The sequence below is a fragment of the Brassica napus genome, chromosome C9 (genome assembly GCF_020379485.1).
Source record: "Brassica napus cultivar Da-Ae chromosome C9, Da-Ae, whole genome shotgun sequence".
Taxonomy (NCBI): Eukaryota; Viridiplantae; Streptophyta; class Magnoliopsida; order Brassicales; family Brassicaceae; genus Brassica; species Brassica napus.
In genome coordinates, this window is record NC_063452.1 from 7983338 (window position 1) to 8006534 (window position 23197).

General features: G+C 34.5%; 3 protein-coding genes across 5 annotated transcripts; 2 read left to right on the top strand and 1 right to left on the bottom strand.

The window, feature by feature from the left end:
• The first annotated feature begins 2228 nt into the window (after window positions 1-2228).
• LOC106409313 (DNA-directed RNA polymerases II, IV and V subunit 3) lies at window positions 2229-3717 on the top strand. Its single transcript, XM_013849967.3, has 3 exons — window positions 2229-2744; window positions 2945-3182; window positions 3258-3717. Exons 1-3 carry the CDS (start codon window positions 2299-2301, stop codon window positions 3528-3530), a joined length of 957 nt encoding a protein of 318 aa, XP_013705421.1. The 5' UTR covers window positions 2229-2298; the 3' UTR covers window positions 3531-3717.
• A 2821-nt stretch (window positions 3718-6538) lies between these two features.
• LOC106410874 (protein IRX15-LIKE) lies at window positions 6539-7971 on the bottom strand. Its single transcript, XM_013851504.3, has one exon. It carries the CDS (start codon window positions 7709-7711, stop codon window positions 6749-6751), a length of 963 nt encoding a protein of 320 aa, XP_013706958.1. The 5' UTR covers window positions 7712-7971; the 3' UTR covers window positions 6539-6748.
• Window positions 7972-19952: 11981 nt separating this feature from the next.
• LOC106410875 (E3 ubiquitin-protein ligase MBR1) lies at window positions 19953-23197 on the top strand. 3 transcript variants are annotated; one of them, XM_048767928.1, is made up of 7 exons: window positions 19953-20015; window positions 20221-20397; window positions 20742-22160; window positions 22266-22316; window positions 22420-22518; window positions 22609-22752; window positions 22850-23197. In XM_048767928.1, exons 3-7 carry the CDS (start codon window positions 20808-20810, stop codon window positions 22979-22981), a joined length of 1779 nt encoding a protein of 592 aa, XP_048623885.1. In that variant the 5' UTR covers window positions 19953-20015; window positions 20221-20397; window positions 20742-20807; the 3' UTR covers window positions 22982-23197. The 3 variants fall into 3 exon arrangements, with proteins under 3 accessions (XP_048623885.1, XP_048623883.1, XP_048623884.1); XM_048767926.1 differs by lacking the exon at window positions 19953-20015 and having other exon boundaries at window positions 20149-20397; XM_048767927.1 differs by lacking the exon at window positions 19953-20015 and having other exon boundaries at window positions 20160-20518.

The following is a 23197-nucleotide window of genomic DNA, read 5'->3' on the forward strand; positions in this document are numbered from 1 at the left end:
TTAATAGAATAGATATTTTGACACATAATAAAGGGCAAAATCTCCTAAACCCTAAACCCTAAACTCTAAACCCTAAACCCTAAATCCTAAACCCCACCCTTTAACTCTAAACCCTAAGTTTGTGACTTTTGATAAAACATTAAGTGCTATTTTCGTGACTTTTGACCTTGAGTGCTAGTTTGGGAACATAAACTTGATTTAGTGCTATTTTTAAATTTAAAAAATTAAGAAAAAACTCAAAAAGACAATATTTAGAAGAAAGCAAAAAATGATCTGTAAACTACCCACGATCATACTTTGACCACGATCTTTAATTTTCCATTCTCTTATATCTCCCGAAATGTTATCACATTTGATAAAGAAAATTAGAAAAAAAAATTTTGATCGATCAAAAACAGAATATAAAGAATGTATTCTTCTTCTTTGCTTTCAAAATCCTAATTCATATTTGGGGCCATCTTGAATGTCCTGAGTCATAGAACGAGTGCTGAGATCAATTACTAAGGATCTCAACAACTCATTTTTCCTAATGGTGCTATCTCCCTCCTTTGTACAGTTTTGTTGATTACGGCAGAGCAAGACATGCTTCATGGGAACCGGTTTAGGGTTAGGAAAGCTCGAAAAAGAGTGGATATGGTGGATTTGAATAGCTGGAGATTCAACTCAAAGAAATTGACTTTTTAACGCGAAGAAAGAGAAGGAAAGATGAGGAGGATAGAAGTCAACCACAAATGAAGATGCAAACATGGTAGAAACAGAAGAAGGGTTTTTGATAGAATGGCTTTTGTTAAAAGGTAAATGCTCCTGGTGTGTATAATTAAATATCTTACGTATATAAACTTCAAAAGAACGGTTGAAAAAATCTGAAACATGGAAAAACCATTATGCTTCTGTGTTCTTCAAAAGTGGTTAATCCATTTTCAATGGTTTAGTTATGTCTAACATGAACTTATAATTTGTGTCATATATATTTAAAAGTTATAGTCGCAAAAATTAAGTAGCAACGACAACCTATTCTCAAACTAAAAAGTTAAATAACTTTAACTACATAGTTAATTCCCATTACTATGAACTGATTATTTTTTCATGCGATGATGTTTCTATGTTACATGCTGATTTTTTCCTGGCTTCATTGGGTTTGTAACATTATTTTAGTTTGCACATGGATACAATTAGAGAAAATATTGTAAGAACAAAACGAAGTAAAATAGAAAAGCATTCGTACTAATATTTATATTCAACAAACTATTTAAGATCAATGTAAAAATTTATAAACAAAAGCAAGCTTAATTTATATGTTTGTGGTTACTTAATTATAAGTGTGTTAATATTATTTTTAGTATATACGCATTTACTTATCAGATAAAACATAGTTATGTTCTACATGTCAATTTTTAAAACTGAAATGTGTTTATTTGCAAGAAAAATTACTCCCATGCGGAGCATGGATCCATACTAGTGATAACTAAATCGACTGAAAAACAACAAAACCGATTAGATATAACATATATAAAATCATATGTATAATTAAAGTAATATAATATTATTAATATAAATGATGCATATAAATTATAAATTAATTTAAAATTAAAAGTAATTAGCAATCAATTATTATAATATATTTACTTTAGAAATATTTATATCTGTGCATGGGAAAATCACCTAGTTTACTCTTAAATATAAATGTAAACTAAATATACTTTGCGTATTTTATAAATAAGAGTATATAATACATGATTTTAAAAATAGAGAAATTCTCTAGGATATCATTTTTAAGTTCTTGTCATAAAACTAGTCCTCAATGAAGAAATGACTAAAATAAGTTTTATTAAAGGGCGGATAGTCTAGCACGTAGTGCAAGAAGGCAACCCTCGTTTGTAGTCCATATGGATGCAGAACTACCAGTTTAGTTTACAGGGTCTATATGAGTCTGGTTTGTTGCTGACAAAAAAAAAAGTTTTATTAAAGGGTAAAAAATACAAGGATTAACTAATTTAGATTTATGGTTTAGAGTTAAGGGGTGAGGTTTGGGGGATAGAGTTTCAAATTTAAAAATTTCAACACAAAAAAAAAATATTTTCGTCATTTTCTTTTTTGAGGGTTATTTATATTACAAAAACTAAAAAAAAATGTAGAATTGCCCTTTTAAATACGTGCATTTTTATCTTTATTATATTTTTACGACGGCCCAAAGGCCCAACTTAAACCATTGCTCTTTTATCTTTACCACTCTCTCCTTCATCGGCGAGAAACCCTTTGGATCCTAAAACCCTAAAAAGATCGCAACGAGCTTTAGACATGGACACTGGTGCCACTTACCAGAGATTCCCAAAGGTGAAGATCCGCGAGCTCAAAGACGACTACGCCAAGTTCGAGCTTCGCGACACCGACGTATCCATGGCCAACGCCCTCCGCCGCGTCATGATCTCCGAAGTCCCCACCGTCGCGATCGACCTCGTCGAGATCGAGGTCAACTCCTCCGTCCTCAACGACGAGTTCATCGCTCATCGCCTGGGTCTCATCCCTCTCACCAGCGAGAGGGCCATGAGCATGCGCTTCTCTCGGGATTGCGATGCTTGCGACGGAGATGGACAGTGCGAGTTTTGCTCCGTCGAGTTTCATCTTAGGGCTAAATGTGTTACGGACCAAACCCTGGATGTTACTAGTAGGGATTTGTACAGTGCTGATGCTACCGTTACTCCTGTTGACTTCGGCGTCGATTCATCTGATTCAGGCGAGCAAAGGTATCTCTTTTTTTTCCTTCATTGTTAGCCTCATTACCCTGATAAATAAAAAGACATAATATATTGTCGGTTTTCCGACAATTTTAGTGTGATGAAAGATGCCTTCCTTTTTTATTTTCTTTTAATTTAGTTGGTGGGTTGTTTTTTTTTTTTTTCTGCTTAGTAATTTTGTTTGTTGGCGGTTTCTTTTGATTTTTCAGGGGAATTATCATAGTGAAACTGCGGCGTGGACAAGAACTGAAGCTAAGGGCAATAGCGAGGAAAGGAATCGGGAAAGATCACGCGAAATGGTCTCCTGCAGCTACGGTTACGTTTATGTATGAGCCTGACATAATTATCAACGAAGATATGATGGACACTTTGACGGACGAGGAAAAGATCGACTTGATTGAGAGCAGCCCTACCAAAGTTTTTGACTTTGATTCAGTCACCAGACAGGTTAGTTTTTCCACCTTTTAACACTTAATTACTTAAGTTGAGATCTTCTTTGAAAATGGTACTTTTCTTTTTTAGGTTGTGGTGGTTGATCCGGAAGCATACACTTACGATGAAGAAGTGATCAAGAAAGCAGAAGCCATGGGGAAAGTGGGGCTCATTGAGATACGTCCGAAAGACGACAGTTTTATATTCACCGTTGAATCCACAGGTGCAGTGAAGGCCTCGCAGCTGGTACTGAATGCCATAGATCTCCTGAAGCAGAAGCTTGATGCAGTCCGTCTCTCAGACGATACTGTTGAAGCTGATGATCAGTTTGGTGAACTCGGTGCACATATGCGTGGAGGATGAGCTTGTGGTAAACTTGAGCTCCCTGGTTTGCCAGATTGTTCCAGGATTGAGATAATATTGGACCAGATCAATATTTTAACTGTAGTGGTACACTCTTGTTAGATAACAACTTGTGAAATCGGGTCTCTTGTTTTTCCCTGACATCTGATCATCTTGTTATTATGTGAATGCAGACTAAAGTCTTATTCTTGCACTATGTTTAGGAGTTGGTCACGCCTAGATACACTTTTTGACTTGTGAAAACATTAATGAGCACTTTTAAACTATGGAAAATATAAAAGATAAAAACCTTAACTATACTATCTGATAAAGATAAATTATAGGGAATTTTGACAAAAAGGGACAATAAAATTTTCATTTTTCTGTTGTCCTTTTAGAACAAAACATTTTGGATGTTTATAAAAATCTATATCGATATATCTACAAGATGCAAATAAATAAGAAAAATATAAAACATTATATTAACATACGTGTGCATTTAGAAAAAAAAATATTTGTGTTGAAATTGTTTGTGAAATAGCAATTTCAAGAATGAGTTAAAAATGTCCATGAACCTTTTTTTTTTACATCCGAGAATTGAAATCCAAACCTCCTTATGTAAAAGTATTAATGAATTCTTGATCAAACCACTGGACCAGAGAGCTTATTCCGTAAAGCTTAGGGTGTGATTAGTACTGGTTGTAGGTGCTGTTCACATCTCCATTTATTTCTACAGCACTAAATTTACAGCAATCAAACTTTAATAAAAATTTCAAAATTACAGCTCTTGAAATAACCTACTATCTAAGTTTGATTTAGAATCGGTAATCCACTGGAAACGCAATGATCTAATAGAAATAAAATATGCAATATACCAAATACATACCCATTTAATAAGGAAGAATACCTAATTCTCCATTACTTAAGTCGAGAAGATCAAAAGGTCTAAGTTTTAAACATGTATCTCTACTTTTCCACAGCATACGTTCACATTTTTCCACAAAGTCTTTCATCTAATTCTGCGATATACTCTTTGTTTCGGTCATTTTCTAACGTACTATGGTTAGGACTGGACAAATAAATCAAACCCGAAAATCCTAAATAAATTCGATCCGATAAAAACGAATCTATATCGATTTGAATCCGACATAAATACCGAACATATTTTGTTTTATGGTATTACAAGTTATGAATTTTATCCGAACAGAACCCAAACCTAAATGGATATCCGATAGAACCCGAAAAACTCAAAATTCCAAAAAAAAAACTTATATCAAACTTGATTTCAATTCCTAATATATATCTAAAATACATTAAAATATTATTGAACATCTCAAATAATTATCTATTACACCAAATATATATATTAAACTAGGTATTTGAATCAAGTTCTTTTTTGGAATTTTAAATTTTTCAGTTTATATCGGATATCTATTTAGATTCAGATTCGGTTCGGATAAAACTTATAACCCAAAATATCATTAAACAAGATCCATTCAGTATCGGGTTTGAATCGGTTTGGATTCATCTTTATTGGATCGGGTTTGGTTTATTTGTTCAGCCGTGATTGGAAGTTTTTATGTAATAGTGTGACAACAACTCTATCTCCCCAACAAAACCAAACACGTTCTAGTTGAGGATGATCGTGATTTGTTTTTGACTTCCACAGAGGATAGCACTACCTGATGATTACCAACTTCTACTCTCGACTCAACAAACGGACACATTTTTGTATAAACTAAAGTTGTAAAGGACGAAAACTTAATTAGTTGTAAAGGACGAAAAGATTAGTAAGTTTTATTGTTTATGTATAAACCAAAGTTAAAAGAAATCAAAAGTATTAACTTGTATGATATAGCGCTGGAAAGTAGCAGCCACATTGCGAGATAAGTCCCGCTTTCTCAGGACATTCTGTCACCACCGACAAATTTTAGAGCATTTTATCAGAAATATATTTTTTAATCTGAAGAATAAACAATAGGGCAAAAATGAATGTTTTTTCTTGTCGTATACAACCCTCCAAATGGCCACGCTTCAGAGTGTTGCTACAAAGGATCAATACGTTGTGTTTGCTTCAGTTGCATTTGAAACAGAGTATGTTGCATCTGACGAGTTTTTGAGAGAAATTGCAAAGAGTGATCCGTGATGGCAAGTTCCAATCTTATCTGGCATTAGGAAGACCAGCTTGGTTTCAGATTCATAGAGAGACGTCTTTTATCTGCTCGTAGATCTTTTTAGATTGAGCACTCAGAACATCAATATCCCAAAAACCTACATGCGGTTCTTATTATTATTATTATTATTATTGTTTTTTTTTTAATTTGATTTAAAAAAAAAATTAAAAACAGAACCAATTGTGGACCATCATTTGTCGTGGAGTCCGCAAAACAATACAAGATACATCCAACAAACGTTTCTTATTATACAACTATAAGGTACGGTTTTTTCAACAATCGTGGGCCTCTCCTCACGTAAGAAACGCTCAACATACTCCGATGCAGATGCTCTTATAGTTCTTTTTTAGATTCCTATTGTACCTGAACCATTATATGGGTTGATTCTTCTACGGTAGTTAAAAAACCCATTAATTATAAAAAGATTTTCCTAGGGAAAATAAAATAAAATCAAGACTACCTAGGAAAAATAAATTAAAATCAAGACTAAGACCAACCGCAACGGTGAGTCTGATATAGCTCGATTTCCTATTTGATTTTTTTTTATTAGTTTTTTTCTTTTTTTCTTCTAATTAAAAAAAAAATTAAAAAAAATAAATAAACTAATCGTGGGCCGCCACGTATCGTGGGGCCCGCGACACAGTAACAATACTCCACTTGGATTAATCCTTAGGTTCGGATTTTTCGATCTCGATCCGACACAGAAACCAACAAATCAATATTTTAATATTTGTTTTTTTTTAAGGATTGCACCTAGGGACTCGCGTTGCATGTACTACGGACTCGCGTTGCATGTACTGTAACATCTAATGGCAAGTAAAACAATGTTGCTATTTTATCACATAGTTTTTATGCATTAGAGTTGTTTTTATGCATTAGAGTTTGGCATTTGATTATGGAATTTGGCTACATCATTTGTAGTTTGTACTCCTCAAGGTTTCAAAGTGTAACCGTCTCCAAAATTAGAACAAACGAAACGAAAAGACTAAACGACAGTTAAAACCCCTCAAAGCTAATTTAATTACAAAAGAGTCACAAAAGTCCGAAAGTAACTCGCTTTCAGTTTCAGTCTTCGTCGCCACCACTTACCGGCGTAAATGGCTCCGACAATTTCGTCGAGTTCCGACAAAACCCATTCCCCTGTTTTCCCCCTTTCTCCCCCGCCAGAACAAAATGCCCTATCTCTCCGAAGACCTCAATCAGATTCTCTTCACACAGAAACTCATCACTGTAAACTCTCTCAAGCTTTCTCCCAAACTCACGTACAAAAACATCCGTCGTCTTGGTCTTCTTCCCGGAATCTTTACTCTTCGCCAGAACCGCCGACGTAAAAATCGGAGCCATTCTTCCCGGCGAGTCTCCGGCGTACCCGCTCGGCCCATCAATCAGAATCACATCCCAATCAATCTCGTACACAAAGTTAGGTAAATCGTTGATCGCCAGCTTACAATCCGAGAACAAAAGATTCTGAACGGGTCGACACTCGGATCGGGTTTTATAGTAACGCAAAAGCTTACCGGCTTGAGGGACTTTGGTCGGGAAAACGACGTCGTAAGCCTCAGCTCCGGGGTTACTCTGCTCGAATCTAGAAACAGCGTAAGGATTCTCGTCGACGAAGACGGTACGGCCTTTGAGATTTACGGATCTCCAGAGGAGAGATTCGTGGGAGAGTCCGAAGACGAGAAGGTTACAGGTGGGAGCTTTGGAGTTAATGACGGTGGAGATGGTGGAGAGTTCGGATAAGGACATTGAGGTGTTTGGTGGTGTTGAGGAAGTGTAGTGGAGGAGTGCGGCGAGGATGGGTGGTGAGAGAGAGGAGGGTGATGATGAAGATGAGGAGAGAGAGTTGGAGGTTGGTGTAGTGGAATGGAGTGAGGATGAGAAGAGAAAGAAAGAGAAGACGAGAGTGAAAAAAGAGAGGATGAAGATGAATAAGAGTAAGAGACGGTGGTGATTCACGGTGGCGACGGCTGAAGCTGTGTTGTGGTGGTGGAAGAGGATCAAGTTAGTGTTTTTGTTGCTCTTCATTTGTTTTTATTTTCTATCAAACCAAAAGAGAAAGGAAGAAGACGAAATGTGTGTTGGTCTCTTTGAGAAACACTTTGTAAAACAAAACTAAAAACCACAGAGAAAATTAAATCTGTTTGTTTCCTAATAAAATTTGGTTTTCTCCGGTTTTTTTTGAACCACAACATAGTAAAGGTCCCATCCCACATTACTATACTTTCGTTTTATTGATTATCATATTTCAAAATTTTAAATTTGGGTTTCTAAGAGCATCTTTAACCCTAAGAAACCAAAGAGTTTCTTAATTTTTTTTTTCTGATTTAAAAAAAAAAAATTAAAAACTAACCAATCGTGGAGCTGGTTTGAAAATTGTTCTCACTATAAGGGTCTTTGTGGGTTGTCTTGACCCGAGTTGAACTGTTAAAAGGAAAGTCTTTCTGAACTGTTAAGGAAACAACAAAAGGCTCATGGATGTGGCGTAAACTCTTAAGAATAAGACCATTAGTATCTGCGTTTATGAGAAGTGAAGTCAGAAATGGAGAATCTACATCCTTCTAGTTTGATGATTGGTTAGGGACTGGCAGGCTGATTGAGACTACATGAGAGTTGGGACCACGATACTTTGGCATTCCTCGTCAAGCGTCGGTATCTGATACTTGTGCTAACGGAAGTTGGGCAATGCGAAGAGGAGGAATGAGAGTTTATGAGGCAGAATACGATGTAATAGAGGCGGCTCAGCAACCGAGTGTAGATGGGGGAAAGGATATCATTTTGTGGAAATATAATGAAGATGATTACAAAAACAACTTCTCTACTCATAAAACGTGGGACCAAATTAGAATCAAAGCTATTGAGGTTTATCGTGTGGTTGGCCTTTAGGGATATGCTCTCTACTGGCATTCGCATGCGGAATTGGGGTATTACTCAAGGTTGTTTGTTTTGTGGGGAGAGGGACGACAGTAGGGATCACCTATTTTTCGCATGCCCTATCATTTTTACTATCTGGACTACTCTCACAGCCAGACTCCTGGGATCCTCGGCCTCACCAGATTGGACTGCCACGACGAGGTCGCTCAAGCGATGTAATCGTCCTAACCTGGATAGCATCCTTCTGAGGATGGTGTTTCAAACTTCTATTTATTTTATATGGAAGGAGAGAAACACTAGAAGACATCAAGGAGTATGGTGATACGTCCTATGAAAGGATCACTCGACCGGTAAGGATTTGATATGAACTCCAAGGGAGAACTGGATGGATTGAAGGGTCGCACGAAGGTTGCGGAACATGATACAACCAATACATTTTTAAGCTGAACATGATAATAGAAAAATAATAACACGATGCTTCCTAACTAACTTTGCAGGATAGACTGATTCGCTAACTTTTCTATCGTTGTTCTCGGTCTTATATGATCTTGTGTTCGGCTATCATCCATTGTGATCCAACGCCTTTTATCACTTAATAGATCAGGAGGCAAGATCCATCTGTTACATCGTTGCCCATTCCATACACTCCCACTGCAGGAAATAACATGTTTTGTCGTATTCCATATCCATACCATACATAATTCCTCAAATTGACATTGATAAGTACGTAACTTCATTGTCTTCCTCTCCATATCCTCATATAAGCAATCCCTTGTTCCTCTTGTTGTCCTCAGAACATAGAATTCTTGATGAAAGAAAATACCAGTGTTGCCTTCATCACACCGTAGATCAAATAAAACATATTCCTTTGAAGTAGTGGAGTCACCATGGTAAATGAACACGATGTCTGCAATCTTCCCCATGGCCATGGCGGTTTAAGATTCCTTTTCTTGTTCCACAGAACTTGCATTCTTCTCATGAAATTCTTTGGAGGGGTGAAACCGTTGTGCTTAGCAAGCCACATAAACACGTCGACAACACAGAACCACCACGTTTTGTTTGTGGGAAGATCACACTCAGCAATTATGGAGAAAATAGCCTCACCAATTAGGGAGAAAATAAACTCATCACAAATCTGATTCAAACTCCATAACCGCCTAATGAACCAATGGATACACAGGAACCTGATTGCCCATGACGACATCACACGCAGGCCACATGAAACGGAGAGACGGAGTGATGATAATACACATCGTTTGATTTGATACCAAGTGGACGACAATGATTTCAGCGAAATCATACTTATTGACTCAATCTAGACTAAGACACGAAGAAAACAGAAAATCTAAAGCAAAAGCGGCGGCCGTAGGCACCGCGAGAGAGAAAATTGTAAAAACCAGAAAATCCCCTTTTTGATCGCTTCTGTTCGAAGAGAGAGAATGTTTTACGTCTATTCTTTTTTTTTACTGAAAGCCTTGCAACAAAATTTTATTCAAATTTTATATTTATTCCTCTTCATTGTCGCATGCTTTGAAGAAGAGGATTGACATCTATCATCTCGGCTTGGGGAGGATGAGGTCCTGATTTCATCCACCGTAGGAGTACTGAGGCGAACAACCAGACTGAAACTCTAAAGTTTCGGTCTACAACTGATAATGATCATGTTTCGGTCTACAACTGATGATGATCACGAATACCATATCCCATCCAGGCATCCACTCTCTTGTCATGAAGAGATGGATCAATGAAACTGTAACACTCGTTTTTTTGTCATAATAAACTAACACTTATTTTATTGGGTGATTTTACTGAATATTCATAAGAGACAAAAGGATTAAGAATATGTCCATGCTACAGTAATGTAGGACGGATGTGACAATTAAAGCCTAATTTTTTCCGTTTTCTCCCTCCTAGCGCGTGCACGTGAGATGGCTCTGGAAGAAAAAAACATGGTTGTTGTTTCAGACTATACTATATGTTGTATAGTATAGTAGCGTACAGTTTGGTACAAGTTCTACACTGATTTCAAAAGGAAAATATGGTATAATTGGTGAAGTTAAAAGGAAAATATGGTACAAAATGAAATGCATAAGGTTGGGTTCAAAAGGAAGCATAACAAATATAAGTTACATGTGCAACGAAACTAGAAATATGGTGGCCGTGGGAGGCACCAAAACATATTTGTCAGCATTTATGTTGCTGGAATACACGGGAAGGAGACAATACTATATTCAGTGTAGTATAGACAGATCGCTAAAACTCATAGACCTCCACGTTCAAAGGAATTATGTGTCTGTAATGAGAGTTATTGAACCATAGCAAATAGAGAACCTGGGGGAAGATATGTAATTTTAAAAATAAAAGAATAGAAAACACGATTGTTTAGTTTGATGAAAGAAGGAACACATAATATAACTGAATATGTCTGACACAGCGTCACTGCATAAAAGGCCCCTATTAGAAAAATAATAGCAAGCCTTTTGGTGGCTCTGCATAGTACATGTAGGACATGTGATAGAAAACAGATATGGTTAAAAGAGAATTTTAAAGCGCAATGGGAGGACAACAATATATGCATAATGTTAAAACTAAAGTATACTAGCACTTTGTTTATACCTTTCGGGAAGTTATGCACTAGTACGCAAAAAAGATATTTTTATCCATTTTTACTATACATGAGAACGAAATAGTATGCATGGCGTCGTGAAAAGAAGTGAAAGATGTTGTACTATAGGTAACATATTATAGTATGGTAACCTAGACACGAACATAAAATCAATCATTTTAGTGTATTTCACAATGATGTAACCAATTAGGGTTGCAAGTTAGTGTTACAGCTGCACAACTTTATACATAACAACCTTAATAGGAGTCTAGTTTAGTTTCGTCCCAAAATTGATGTTGCGAGAAATGTGTACACGATAAACACAAGTAGTATTCAAGATACATTAACGAGAAGACAAAGATTAAAACATATAACAATAATAAGTATTATTATGACAGAAAATGTAGGGTTCCCATTAGTATTATTTTTTTGAACTGCGACTCAGCCAACTGTGACTCATCCAATTGCTCCTGCTGAACATCTGAAAGAGCTACTTTAATGCCTTTATCCAACGCAAATTGAAGTAATTGTTGGTTCTTTTCCGTTCAGTATGTTTGAACTCTGTCTGATACAAACGCTCGGGCAACCCTAACTCCTCCATCCTATATCAGCAAAGGGCAATTGTCAAGATCGTCAAACCATGTAAGTTTCCTATTCAATTGTGTATAATAGTAAAGTTTGCTATTGAATTGCGTATAATAGTATATACATCACAATTGTTACAAAAAAAAAGTATATACATCACAATACAAATATATACTAACAAGTACATGCGGTATATGTTATTGGGATTTTGCAAAAGGACAATTGCAACAAAACTACTTTACAATAATCTACCAACATGGTTTAGCGCATACACTATACAATTCCAAGTATATATTTGCAGTCACAACACAATTCTTTGACCATACTACAAACATTCCACACATAGTATAGTCTGAGCATTCAAAACCATCAAACCCACTCAAGCTTACACCTACATCTTCCAACTAACATCTGTTAACTGTGCATGCAGACATCTATATGCATGACAATAAAATTATATATGCTAAAAATATCAGGAAAATATAACTTCACATTCACCAACAAACATGGTATACATCAATCTTGCAAAAGGGTGAGAAGTGAAGATGGAGATGATAATTTTGCAAAAGGGTGAGAAGTGAAGATGATGATTTATTTACTGTGTAAAGACAAAATCATGTTTTCCCTTTTTACGCGCATACAAGAGTCTTTTGGTCAAAAATCACCATAATATATAACATATCATAGCCACAAAGAAGTAATGGTTATAAACTTAATTTTCCTTGTGCTATGGACATGTTGCCTAATTTCCCTATTTTATTTTATATGTTACCAATTATAAATTAATACTTATTTGTTTTTTTTTGATAAATACTTATTTGCTTTTGTTGATAATAATATAATGAGAATAGAATGATTCAAAAATTCAAATCGGCAACTCTGTATTTATGTAAACCACTAGGTGATTTTTCTGTGCTCATGCACGGATATAAATATTTCTAAAGTAAATATATTATAATAATTGATTTCTCTATTTACTTTTAATTTTAAATTAATTTATAATTTGTATGCATCATTTATATTAATAATATTACATATATACATATGATTTTATATATATTATATCTAATCGGTTTTGTTGTTTTACAGTCGATTTAGTTATCATTTGGATAAATTGGATTGCATCTCTGAATTCAACTTTAATATTTTTTATTCTAAATATATCAAAAAATTGATTAATTTCTTATTTGCATTTAGGTGGTTGTTGTCTTAGATATATAAATATATTTTATGAGGATTATGTATAGCTTAACATATATTGTGCTTTGAATGAAATAAAAAAAATAAACTAAGTGTATGATTCCAAATTACTTAAATTAATATAACGATAATATTATGAAGTCTCATGCATATATATAAATTTTACAAAAAAACTAAATTTTACAAAAGAACTAAATTATAACAGTTGTTTGATATTTTATTTTCATTTTTAATATGTTTTTAGTTGTCCTGTGATTTATATTTATAAAATACATTACTATTCTTATAAAAGTATATATTCTTATCGTAGTTAAATTTATGATTTTAGATATAAATTGGATTGAGTCACTCATGTTGTGATTATATTGAGTTATATATATTTTTCAAATTCAAAATGAAGTATAATTATTTTTATTATAATTAAGTCAAATCAAATCAATTTTATTTATCGTTTAAATGTGCATGTATTTTCATAATATTTATCAAATTATATGTTGATGTTTTTTTAGAAAATATTAGAAAATAAAGTGATGATCAATAGAAAATTACATGCATATGTAGCTGATATATTTTTGGAAGTTCGTGAACACATATCAATATTTACAATAATTAAAATATTTTATAAATTTTAAATAAATTTATGCCTTTGATTTATTGAATGGAAACTGAAATTTATTTTAAATAATCTTAAAATGAGAATTCAGATTTGCTTTGGTATTTTTATTATGGTTTTATTAAGTTTCACAAACATAAAAACATAAATTTAAAATCAAATTTAATAGTAAGAAAACAAATAAATTTAAAAATGATAAAATATAATATATCTACTTCGTTAATTAAACTATTTTGTAACTATTTGATCAAACGATTTTTATTTTTAAAATTTATTTTTAGTTTTCAATATCTCTTAAAAATAAGTAGTAAACAAAATTGTGATTGTATTTGAAAATAATATTGTATAAATAAAATATAATTTATCAATTTTTTTTGCTGTAATTGAAAGATATTATAGTCAACTAAATATATGAAAATAAAAATAAACATTTCAATAATACTAATTATAAACTATTTTTTAGTCAATTAAATATATATCAGTTTATGTTACTTAATTATTTTGTGTAATCATCTAAGAAAATAGATAGATATATAAAAATATTTTTATTACTTTGAATTTTTTTTGTATTGTTTAAAATTATATTTTAAAAGAATTAGTATTTTTTTCTAATATCAAGATTATCTGTGTAAATATTTTTTAAGGAAATCACATTATATACAAATTTATATTTTTCATCTAAGAAAATATATATGTATATAAAAAAACTATTTTATTACTTCAAAAGTATATTTTATCTTATTTAAATATTTTTTTAAATGCAATATTACTATTTTGTGAATTTTACGTTTTTATGAAATCATATTATATATACATATATTTTCGTTTTTCAATTCATTTTTTACTTTATAAAAAATTTCTTTTTTATTATATGTTTATGTTTTTTGGAAAATTTTAAAAAGGAAACTAAATAAATAAATAATAGTATTTTAAATGTATTATTTTTAATTCATTAAAAGTATCAGTATAATAAACTATCGTGAGAGTTAACGCCGACGTGATACATAAAAAAACTGATTTCTCAAATAATAATATTATAGAGATAGCGGGAGTTGTACTCATAGTACACAATTTTTAGAGAATTTAGGTCACATATACACACAAAAAACTATAATTAAGGAACTACGACTTCACTGTTTTCGGTACCGTGGATAATTTGATAATCCCGTTTTACCCTTCATCCACATTTTTTTTCCTCTCCCATTTTCTCTTTTTCTACTATTACGTTCTCTTTCCTCTCCCCAATTTTCTCTTCTCATACGATTCCCTTGGAATTCTCACTATCATTTCACTTCTTTTTTTCTAATGAATTCATTTTCATCTTTCTTAACCATAAACAAAATCTAATCCACCATTACCTCCGTCTCCTATCTTTTGTTATTGCCGTTGTTTCTTATAGCTTCTCCAAAACCGCAGCTGAAAACGAAATCATCTTGATTGAAAGAGTAGTCAAGCCTCACCATACCGGGACAACTCATCACCGACATTTCACCACTGTGAATTTTTTTTTTGCTAGATATACTCCATCCAACTCAGTGTAGAGCTCTAGTGTGTACGTCTCTCACGACGAGCTCGTTTATGTAATCGCTCCAGCGATCTGCTCAAATTTGAGAACAATATGGAGATTTCAAAGCGATATATTGGCTTACCAGAGAGACTGAGACGACAACATGAATCTCACAAATTTCAACTGAGGTTAGCTGTAGCTATTTTGTAACAAATTATGTTGTTGTTAGCTGATAAATATTTGGTTAGTTGATATACATTAGGTATTGTGAGCTGATACATGTTTGCTTATATGTTATCAAATTGTTGTTGCCGCTAAATGACAAATAATTGGGTAGATGTCACAAAAAATTAGCTGATGCATGTTTGATTAGTTGTTATAAAGCATGTTACCAATTTTTAAAAATGATTGGTACAAATTTATAAATAGCTTCTGTTAGATGATACATGATATGTTAGATGCTACCAAATAGGTTACCATGATAACTCAATCATTATCTATTTAGCTTATACATTCTTAACGGTTAACAACTATCGTATCATGTATAAACCAATAAATTATATCTAACATTGTGTTTACATGGTAAATATAATATTATATTGCTAAAATATAATGACTATTTACTGCCTTATTGATTCTTTTGCGCTTTACATGTAAATAATACTCGCTAGCAAACATGTAGGATGTTAATATAAATTGATACATTCGATGGGAGCATACATTTGGCTTAGCAAGTTATCCACTAACAATTTTATTATATTTTACATTAAATTTTAGCATTCAACATTTCTGTTAACGTACTGGTAATTTACACCCAATTTATTGTGTTTTCCTCTCCTTGGAACTAGCTGCAGATTGCCAATTCGTTAAGGTCTTGCAATCAATCCCAATCCCTAATTTTCTACTGATTTTCAATTCCCAAACATAATAAGATGTATAAATTAGGGGAAATCTTTTGGTGTGCTTGGGTCTAATGTTCCACAATTTGAAAAGCTTTTTGGGAGACATGTCTTTTTTTGGGTCCAACTTTTACTGGCATACAGTGTGCATTAAACGTCAATGGAAGTACCGTGATAGTGGCGAGGACAAGTTTATGAGGAGAAGGTCGGTGAAAAATCTGCGATGAAAACCAAATTGGCGGTGGTTTTGAAGAAAACAGATTAGTGGGAGTGGATTGAAGAGAAGACATCAACATTGATAAAGGATTAAAAAAACATCATTAGAATAAAGGTGTTGAAAATGAACGAGTAGATAGATGATGGAGAAGAAGATGAAAGCTTTCTCTTTCTTACGTGCTCAATTAGAAAGAATAAAATAGTCAGTTTATAACATTTTTGCTACAAAGAATTTGGGTTTCCAAGCTATTGTGGTAGTTTCCTAATTTTAGTTCAAATTAGGTATATTGAGTCAATTATCTCCAATTTTTATTTATCTACTTCATTCCCTAGTTTTTATTACTAGCGATCGTTACCCGCGCCAAGGCGCGGAGTTTTTGCATTTTAATCTATTTTTGTCTCTTGCTTACTAATCTAGCATTCAGTTTTTCAATGCATTTTATCTTCACCATCTCCTCTTGTCTTGTTTACATTTGTTTTCACGTTCTGTCGTTTGATTTGTCTTAGTTTTGACTTGTGTAATAACTTAACCCTACTCATTCTTCTTTCATTCTTTATTGATTGATATTTTTATCTCGCTTAACTCTGTGTTACCACTAATTTGCTCAAATCATTTTTCATCATCTGCTTCGTATTCTTTCATATTCATTAACTATTGTCTCCAATCTCTTTAAATCCTAAAAATCCTACATGTTCTTTTGTTTATTAAATAACATATTAAATATTGTTGAAACTGTTTATTTATTCTAATAAATCCTTACGATTATAACTAAGATGATACAGATAAAAAAACTGATTATAATTTAATTGAAATTAAAGTCTAAAGTAGAAGTTATTAAACTTGCAATCCTTCTTTTTGTCATCCAAGATAGCTTTAGTCAAATTAATTATATTGATTTAGAAAACCCATAAGCTATTTCAATCCCAAACAACCAAAAAACAGGCGCATTTGTTATTGACGCTGCGGCGGGTTTCCTTTACTATAAACATAATTGCTTGTCACAACTGTTAATAAACCCAAATGTGTTTACAAAAGCTACCCATATAAGAGTTTCATACTCATTTCTGTTTCTCTAGTCATCTCCTAGGTTAGTAGCTATCATAATACAATCATCAAACAAAGGACATATCTCTTGGTTCCATATTGAATATGCAAAATGACTGTTTTCTGCAGACTCCATGATCACTGAGTATTATAAATATCAAACTCTGTCTATGGTCTATTTATATGTTGAGGAAATGCCTCGAAATGTAGCTTCCAAATAATGATTTCCAGGTCAACACATTGCATGTTAACCTACGCAATGGGATCAGCGGATCTGCAGATACCGCTATATGTCGAGTCGAACGCAACTACACATATGTTCCCTGCTTGTGCCTTTCATTCACAATCTGCAATTCTCTCAAGAACCAGAATCAATGTTAAATGAGGTAAAAGTTTTAGAGTCACAACAGACTTTGTATAGCCAAACCCAATAAACCAAGCACCCAACGTAACATCCCCACTTGCCTATTTGTGCAGAAAATGACTATGATCATTATATAGTAGCACCGAGAAGTTAGATGGAGAATGAGGTATGAATGCAAAGTAGACAAAACAGTTAAAATCTTACTGATTATGGGAAATATAAGAAATCAATTCTCTTGAAATGACGTATAACTGTCCAATAGCGTGACAGAAGTATTTGTTCATGTTCTCACCAAACTTCCAATTATAAATGTATATATAAATCTATTATAGTTATTGCCAGCGCTCTGTTGCGATATTTGTTAGATAAAATAATCCATCCAACATAATAAAAAAAAGAAACCAACAAAATTGTAAAGCTAACCATCAGCTGAGATGCTTTTGCTGTCCTGACACATTGCAAGCTTAGTGATTTCACTGTCAAAAGCAACAAACTAAGCAGTCATATGCATCCGAGACATTTATTTACAAACGGTTCCTAGCACAGAAAAAGCATATTATTATGTTACAGATGATAAGTTTGATGCATAAATACAGTTTAGAATTTTTTTCAACTGAACATTTGTGCCTACTGAATTACCTTACAACACCCACTGCATTGTGATTTTGGCATGTTAAAGCTGAGAATCAACATTGGAGCTTGCATTAGCATTTGGAACATGAAATATAGCACCATCAATATCCAATGTTAATTCCATTGACAATAACTGTGCAAAAGAACTCTGCTAGTAAGGTAATCGTGATTAGTAATTTTTTACATCTTAGTGTCGTACAACTTCAAAACGATAGACACTTACAATCGACGGCTCTCAAAGATGGACCGCAAACCATCTAATGATATGCTTACCTCGTCGTATAAGTAATCCATGTCACTTTCCTCCCACAGGTAACGTTGCTGGTGCAGTTCAATTCCCTCCACCTCTTCCTCATCATTAGGATGCTCTGCAATATACTCTCTGTAAGGTTCAAATTTATGTCGCTAGAATTATCAGAGAAAAAAATATAAAGTACCCTCCAAATCTTCAGGAGCATCGACATTTTCTTTATTCAATGATCTTCAATCAACCTAACAACCATCAAAATAAAAAGAATGTGAGGCACATAATCTTCAAAATCCAAGTCTAATGAATGGAAAAAAAAAACTCAGGAAGACAGAAAATGTCAAACACTCACTGGCTTCTTCTTCTTTTACTTCTTGGCTCCCGTGAATGAACTGTCAAAGCCATCATTATTTGCAGGAAAAAAGATTAAACAAAGCAACTGATGAAAAGAAACAAATATGTTTCACAGCACATAAACTCTTCTTAAACAATCAGGCAACAGATAATATGTCTCCCGTGTGACTCCGTTGAGTCCTCGATGGCATCCTGAACGACAAATGTCTTCTTCTTCTTCTTGGTTAGATCAAAGGGTGCAAGTTAAGGATGACCAAAGAAAATTAAAACCACACAATGATGATTTATCAAGCAAAATAAAAGAACCGATGATGAATTTATTAAAGATGGAGAGATGTAGAGACTAAAGAAGAAAAACTGATTCATGAAACTCAAAGAGTCAATCTGTGTTTCTTAGATGAGTCATGAACCGATGATTAAAAATTGAAAGCCTTAAACTTCGATTGAAGAGACCGCTTACAGAGCAAAGAAGTTTATTGGGCTTTTTTTTTAACGAATCCCATTTCAAAAAGTGAGTTATAAAGTATTTATTAAATCATTAGATAAAATAAATAAGTGTGGATCCCACAGAGAAAACCGAAGAAGCAATGGTTTCCGATCTTCATAAATATATATTTGTTTCAGCCATCAATGTACAAATAATCTTTTAGCTCAGTGGTAAAAATGTTGTTGTTTAGATTTTAATAACCCAAGTTTGAGTCACGGATTTGACACTTTATTACATTTTTTAAAAGTGGGATCTACGTATCGCTGACGTGTCGATTCAGGAGTGATGCAACTGCCATATTATAACGTAGATTTACTTTTTTAATCGATATAGCGTTTCTATTTACTACTGGATTAAAGAAAGACAAGACCAATTGTTTTCTTACCGACACTGTCTATTTTCGTGACCATATATTGCATCTTTATTTTATTATCTTTTTTAGCAGAAGAAATGCTATGTTTTGTATGTTCGTCAGCCTTTGATTTTTTTTTTTCCTTTTTGGGTTCTTGTTCTATTTTATTTTTTGTTGTTGTAGATTTTTTTTCTCTTTGGTGGTCTATTTATGTAATATTTGTTTTTATTAATAAATATATTAAATGGCAAGAAAAAATCTCGAAAAGAAAGAAGATATCATTGAGACAACTCAGACAAATGACGTTCTTACACTAAATACTGGCAGAAGAATCATTCATTACTTAGTTTGGTATGGTATATAGCACCAATTTTTTAATTATTAAATCATATGTTTAGATTTTATTTTTTATATATCAAAATCTTTCAAACTTAAAGTCACATGAATTCTGTACGCCTCTTAATCCTCTCCTTGCCTAAACTATTTGCTTATGTGCTCAATATTTCCAAATAACAAAATTTTATTCTTTCCTCATTATTCTTGTTTCTCTCTGCAGAGAAATTAAATAGCAATTTTCCGGGGAAAACAAAGTCGAAGAAAAGCCTTAAGAATCGTGCATTGGAAAAAGACAACCACCACACCCACAAAATTAAAAAAATAAAATAAAAAATAAAACAACCCCTCAAGCAAGATTGTTTTCGAGACCCACTTTAGGTCTCTAGGGATTTTCTGGGTACCATTTCTCTCAACCTTCTTCTGAAATTTCCCTTCTTTTAATTGCTTAGATCGTTCATGATTTGATGCATTTGCAATAGCTAAGGGCAGATCCGGATTGCAATTTTAATTTTCCTTCGGTAATTGGGAGTTTTCTTTGTAATTAACTCGATTTGTTTGATAATTGAATCAGAAATGTGTTACTTGGAGATGTGGTTTATTATCTTTGTGGAAATGCTTATTATGTATGTGTAGAAGATGCTCAAATGTTAATCTCACACAAAGCTAGCTGCTAATATCATGTTTTTTTAATGTATCAGAATGAAGTTGTTAATATGAATTTTTTTGTGAAACATAATGCAGAAGCTACACTTGGAGCCTGAAGCTAGGACTACACTTTGATCGAGTGCTTGTGTTGTAGTCAGAGTTATGAATCCAATGCAAGGGCAGCAGAGTACTGGTGGTTCATCCACTGATTTGAACCAGGGAGATAATGAACCGGTCTACAGCGCACAGAGCTCTTTGAACACCATGATGAATCCAGTGGACAACGGACCAACATACGAAAGTCCGAGTTCTCATAACTGGTGGAGGCTTGGGGAATCCAGCTCCGTGTCAGGGCCATCTGATATCAAGACAAATCAACAGCTGCAACACGGAGGGGTTCATGCAGCTGGTTACAACATGAGAAATGGACCTGCTTTCTTGCGCGGTTCAAGCTCCAATGCTGCAAATATGAGCATGGACATGGACAGCAGCGATGATGACTATGGTGCGCGGCCTTCCGGGCTCGTATTCCGTCATAGTAGCTATGGGAGTTCGTTAGGGAGTTCGGTCCAGGCCACTGGAGAGAGCAGCAGTGGCCCGGCCGCCTCTTCCTTGGATGGCTGGGGTTCTTCCTGCAAAAGAAAGGCTCTTGAAGCAGCAATAGCAGCATCAGCAGCTCCTCCTAGTCCTACTCTTCCTGACTGTTCAGGTCTTTCTCATTATGGTGCTTCGAGTAGTTTGAGTTTGGCTACACCCTCACAAACTTCTCAAAACCGGACGGAACACATGTTTGGATCTGGTGGTGGTGGTGGAAGAGCGGTTGCAACCAATGCTTTTCATTCTGACACTTCATCTAGACCTGGCAGAAGATTAAATCTGAGGCACCCTCAGGAGTCTGTAGGATTCAGCCTATCTCATCATAGTGGAGGTTCGATGCAGCAGAGTTTACCATTAAACTCTCCTTCCGCAGATCCTCAAGTCCATCTCCCTGCTTTGACGAGGAACATACCCCAGTTTGCTTGGGATACTTCTCTCAGTTCAAGAGCAAGTACTTCTTCGGGTATTGGGATGCCTGCAGAGCTATTCGGACCACCTAGAAGCAATCCAGAGCAGCCGCCCATGTTTGCACCTCCTGTGCATGATCAATCTATCTGGAGCTTCACTCGTGGAAACCCTCCTTCAACTATAGATGCGCAGCAGCTCAGTCCGGCGTGGATTCCTCCTCCTCAGAGTGCCCCGCCACCGAGAGCGTCAGAGCTTTCTCCTTGGTCTTTATTTCCTAGTGTTGAATCTCAATCTACTACTGGTCATGGACCTGCTGCATCTCTTCCTTTATTGCCTTCTGTTTCCTCAAACGAGGCTGCAACTGCAATGCCATCTAGTTCTTCTAGCCATCGCTCACGGCAGAGAAGGTCAGGGCTGTTATCGGAGAGGCAGAACGAGCTTCTCCACTTGCGCCACTTAGGGAGGAGCTTAGCTGCTGACAGTGATGGAAGGAATCACCTCATCTCTGAGGTCTGTCTTCTGTAAAAACACTCGCTTCTTCATTAGCAACTGCCACGTGTGATTAGTTTAGTTGAATGTAGTGAGTTTGCACTTGTTCGTCTTATTTGTTTGTAGATACGTCAGGTGTTGACCGCCATGAGAAGAGGGGAGAATTTACGGATGGAGGTAATGATTTTATTATGAACCGTTACAGAGTATTTGTTATGAACCATTTTTTTTAAAAAATCATCAGATGTGTAGCCGATACTATGTTCTTTAAATTCAATAGGATTACATGGTGTTCGATCCACTTATCTTCCAGAGTATGACTGAGATGCACGATAGGCACCGGGAGATGCGCCTTGATGTTGACAACATGTCGTACGAAGTGAGTATTAATTAATTAATTAATTAATTACCACTTTTTTGACTGTTTTATAGCAATTGCCAATATCGTGTGTGGGAATATGAATGTTAGGAGCTGTTGGCGCTTGGGGAACGCATAGGAGATGTGAGCACTGGGCTAAGGGAAGATGTCATTTTGAAGACAATGAAACAACACAAATGTACATCTTCTTCTGCTGAGTTGCATCAGGACATAGAGCCTTGCTGCATTTGTCAGGTATATTTAACTATTAACTTTTTAAGTGTGTGCGTCATCTGTAAACTTCTTGACTATTCTACATTGATCATGCATCTGTACACTGCTGTTTCGACAGGAAGAGTATGCAGAAGGGGATGATCTTGGGACATTGGAATGTGGCCATGAATTCCACAAGGACTGTATTAAACAATGGGTCATGCTCAAGAATCTCTGCCCCATATGCAAGACTGTCGCATTAACGACGTGATAGTAACTGTACCTCCTGGCTCCATTCATCATCATTGCGATGCCAAAAGAATAATTAAAAAGTAGAGATCTTATAGATCTGTTCTATCCATCCGTATCTCGTCTGAAAATTTTAATTGTTATGTTTAACTCTTTGTGTGACTGTTCTAAGAACGATATGACAGATTATTCATAAAATAGCCATGGAGAACGAGAATCATTCCTCTTTTTACTAGAA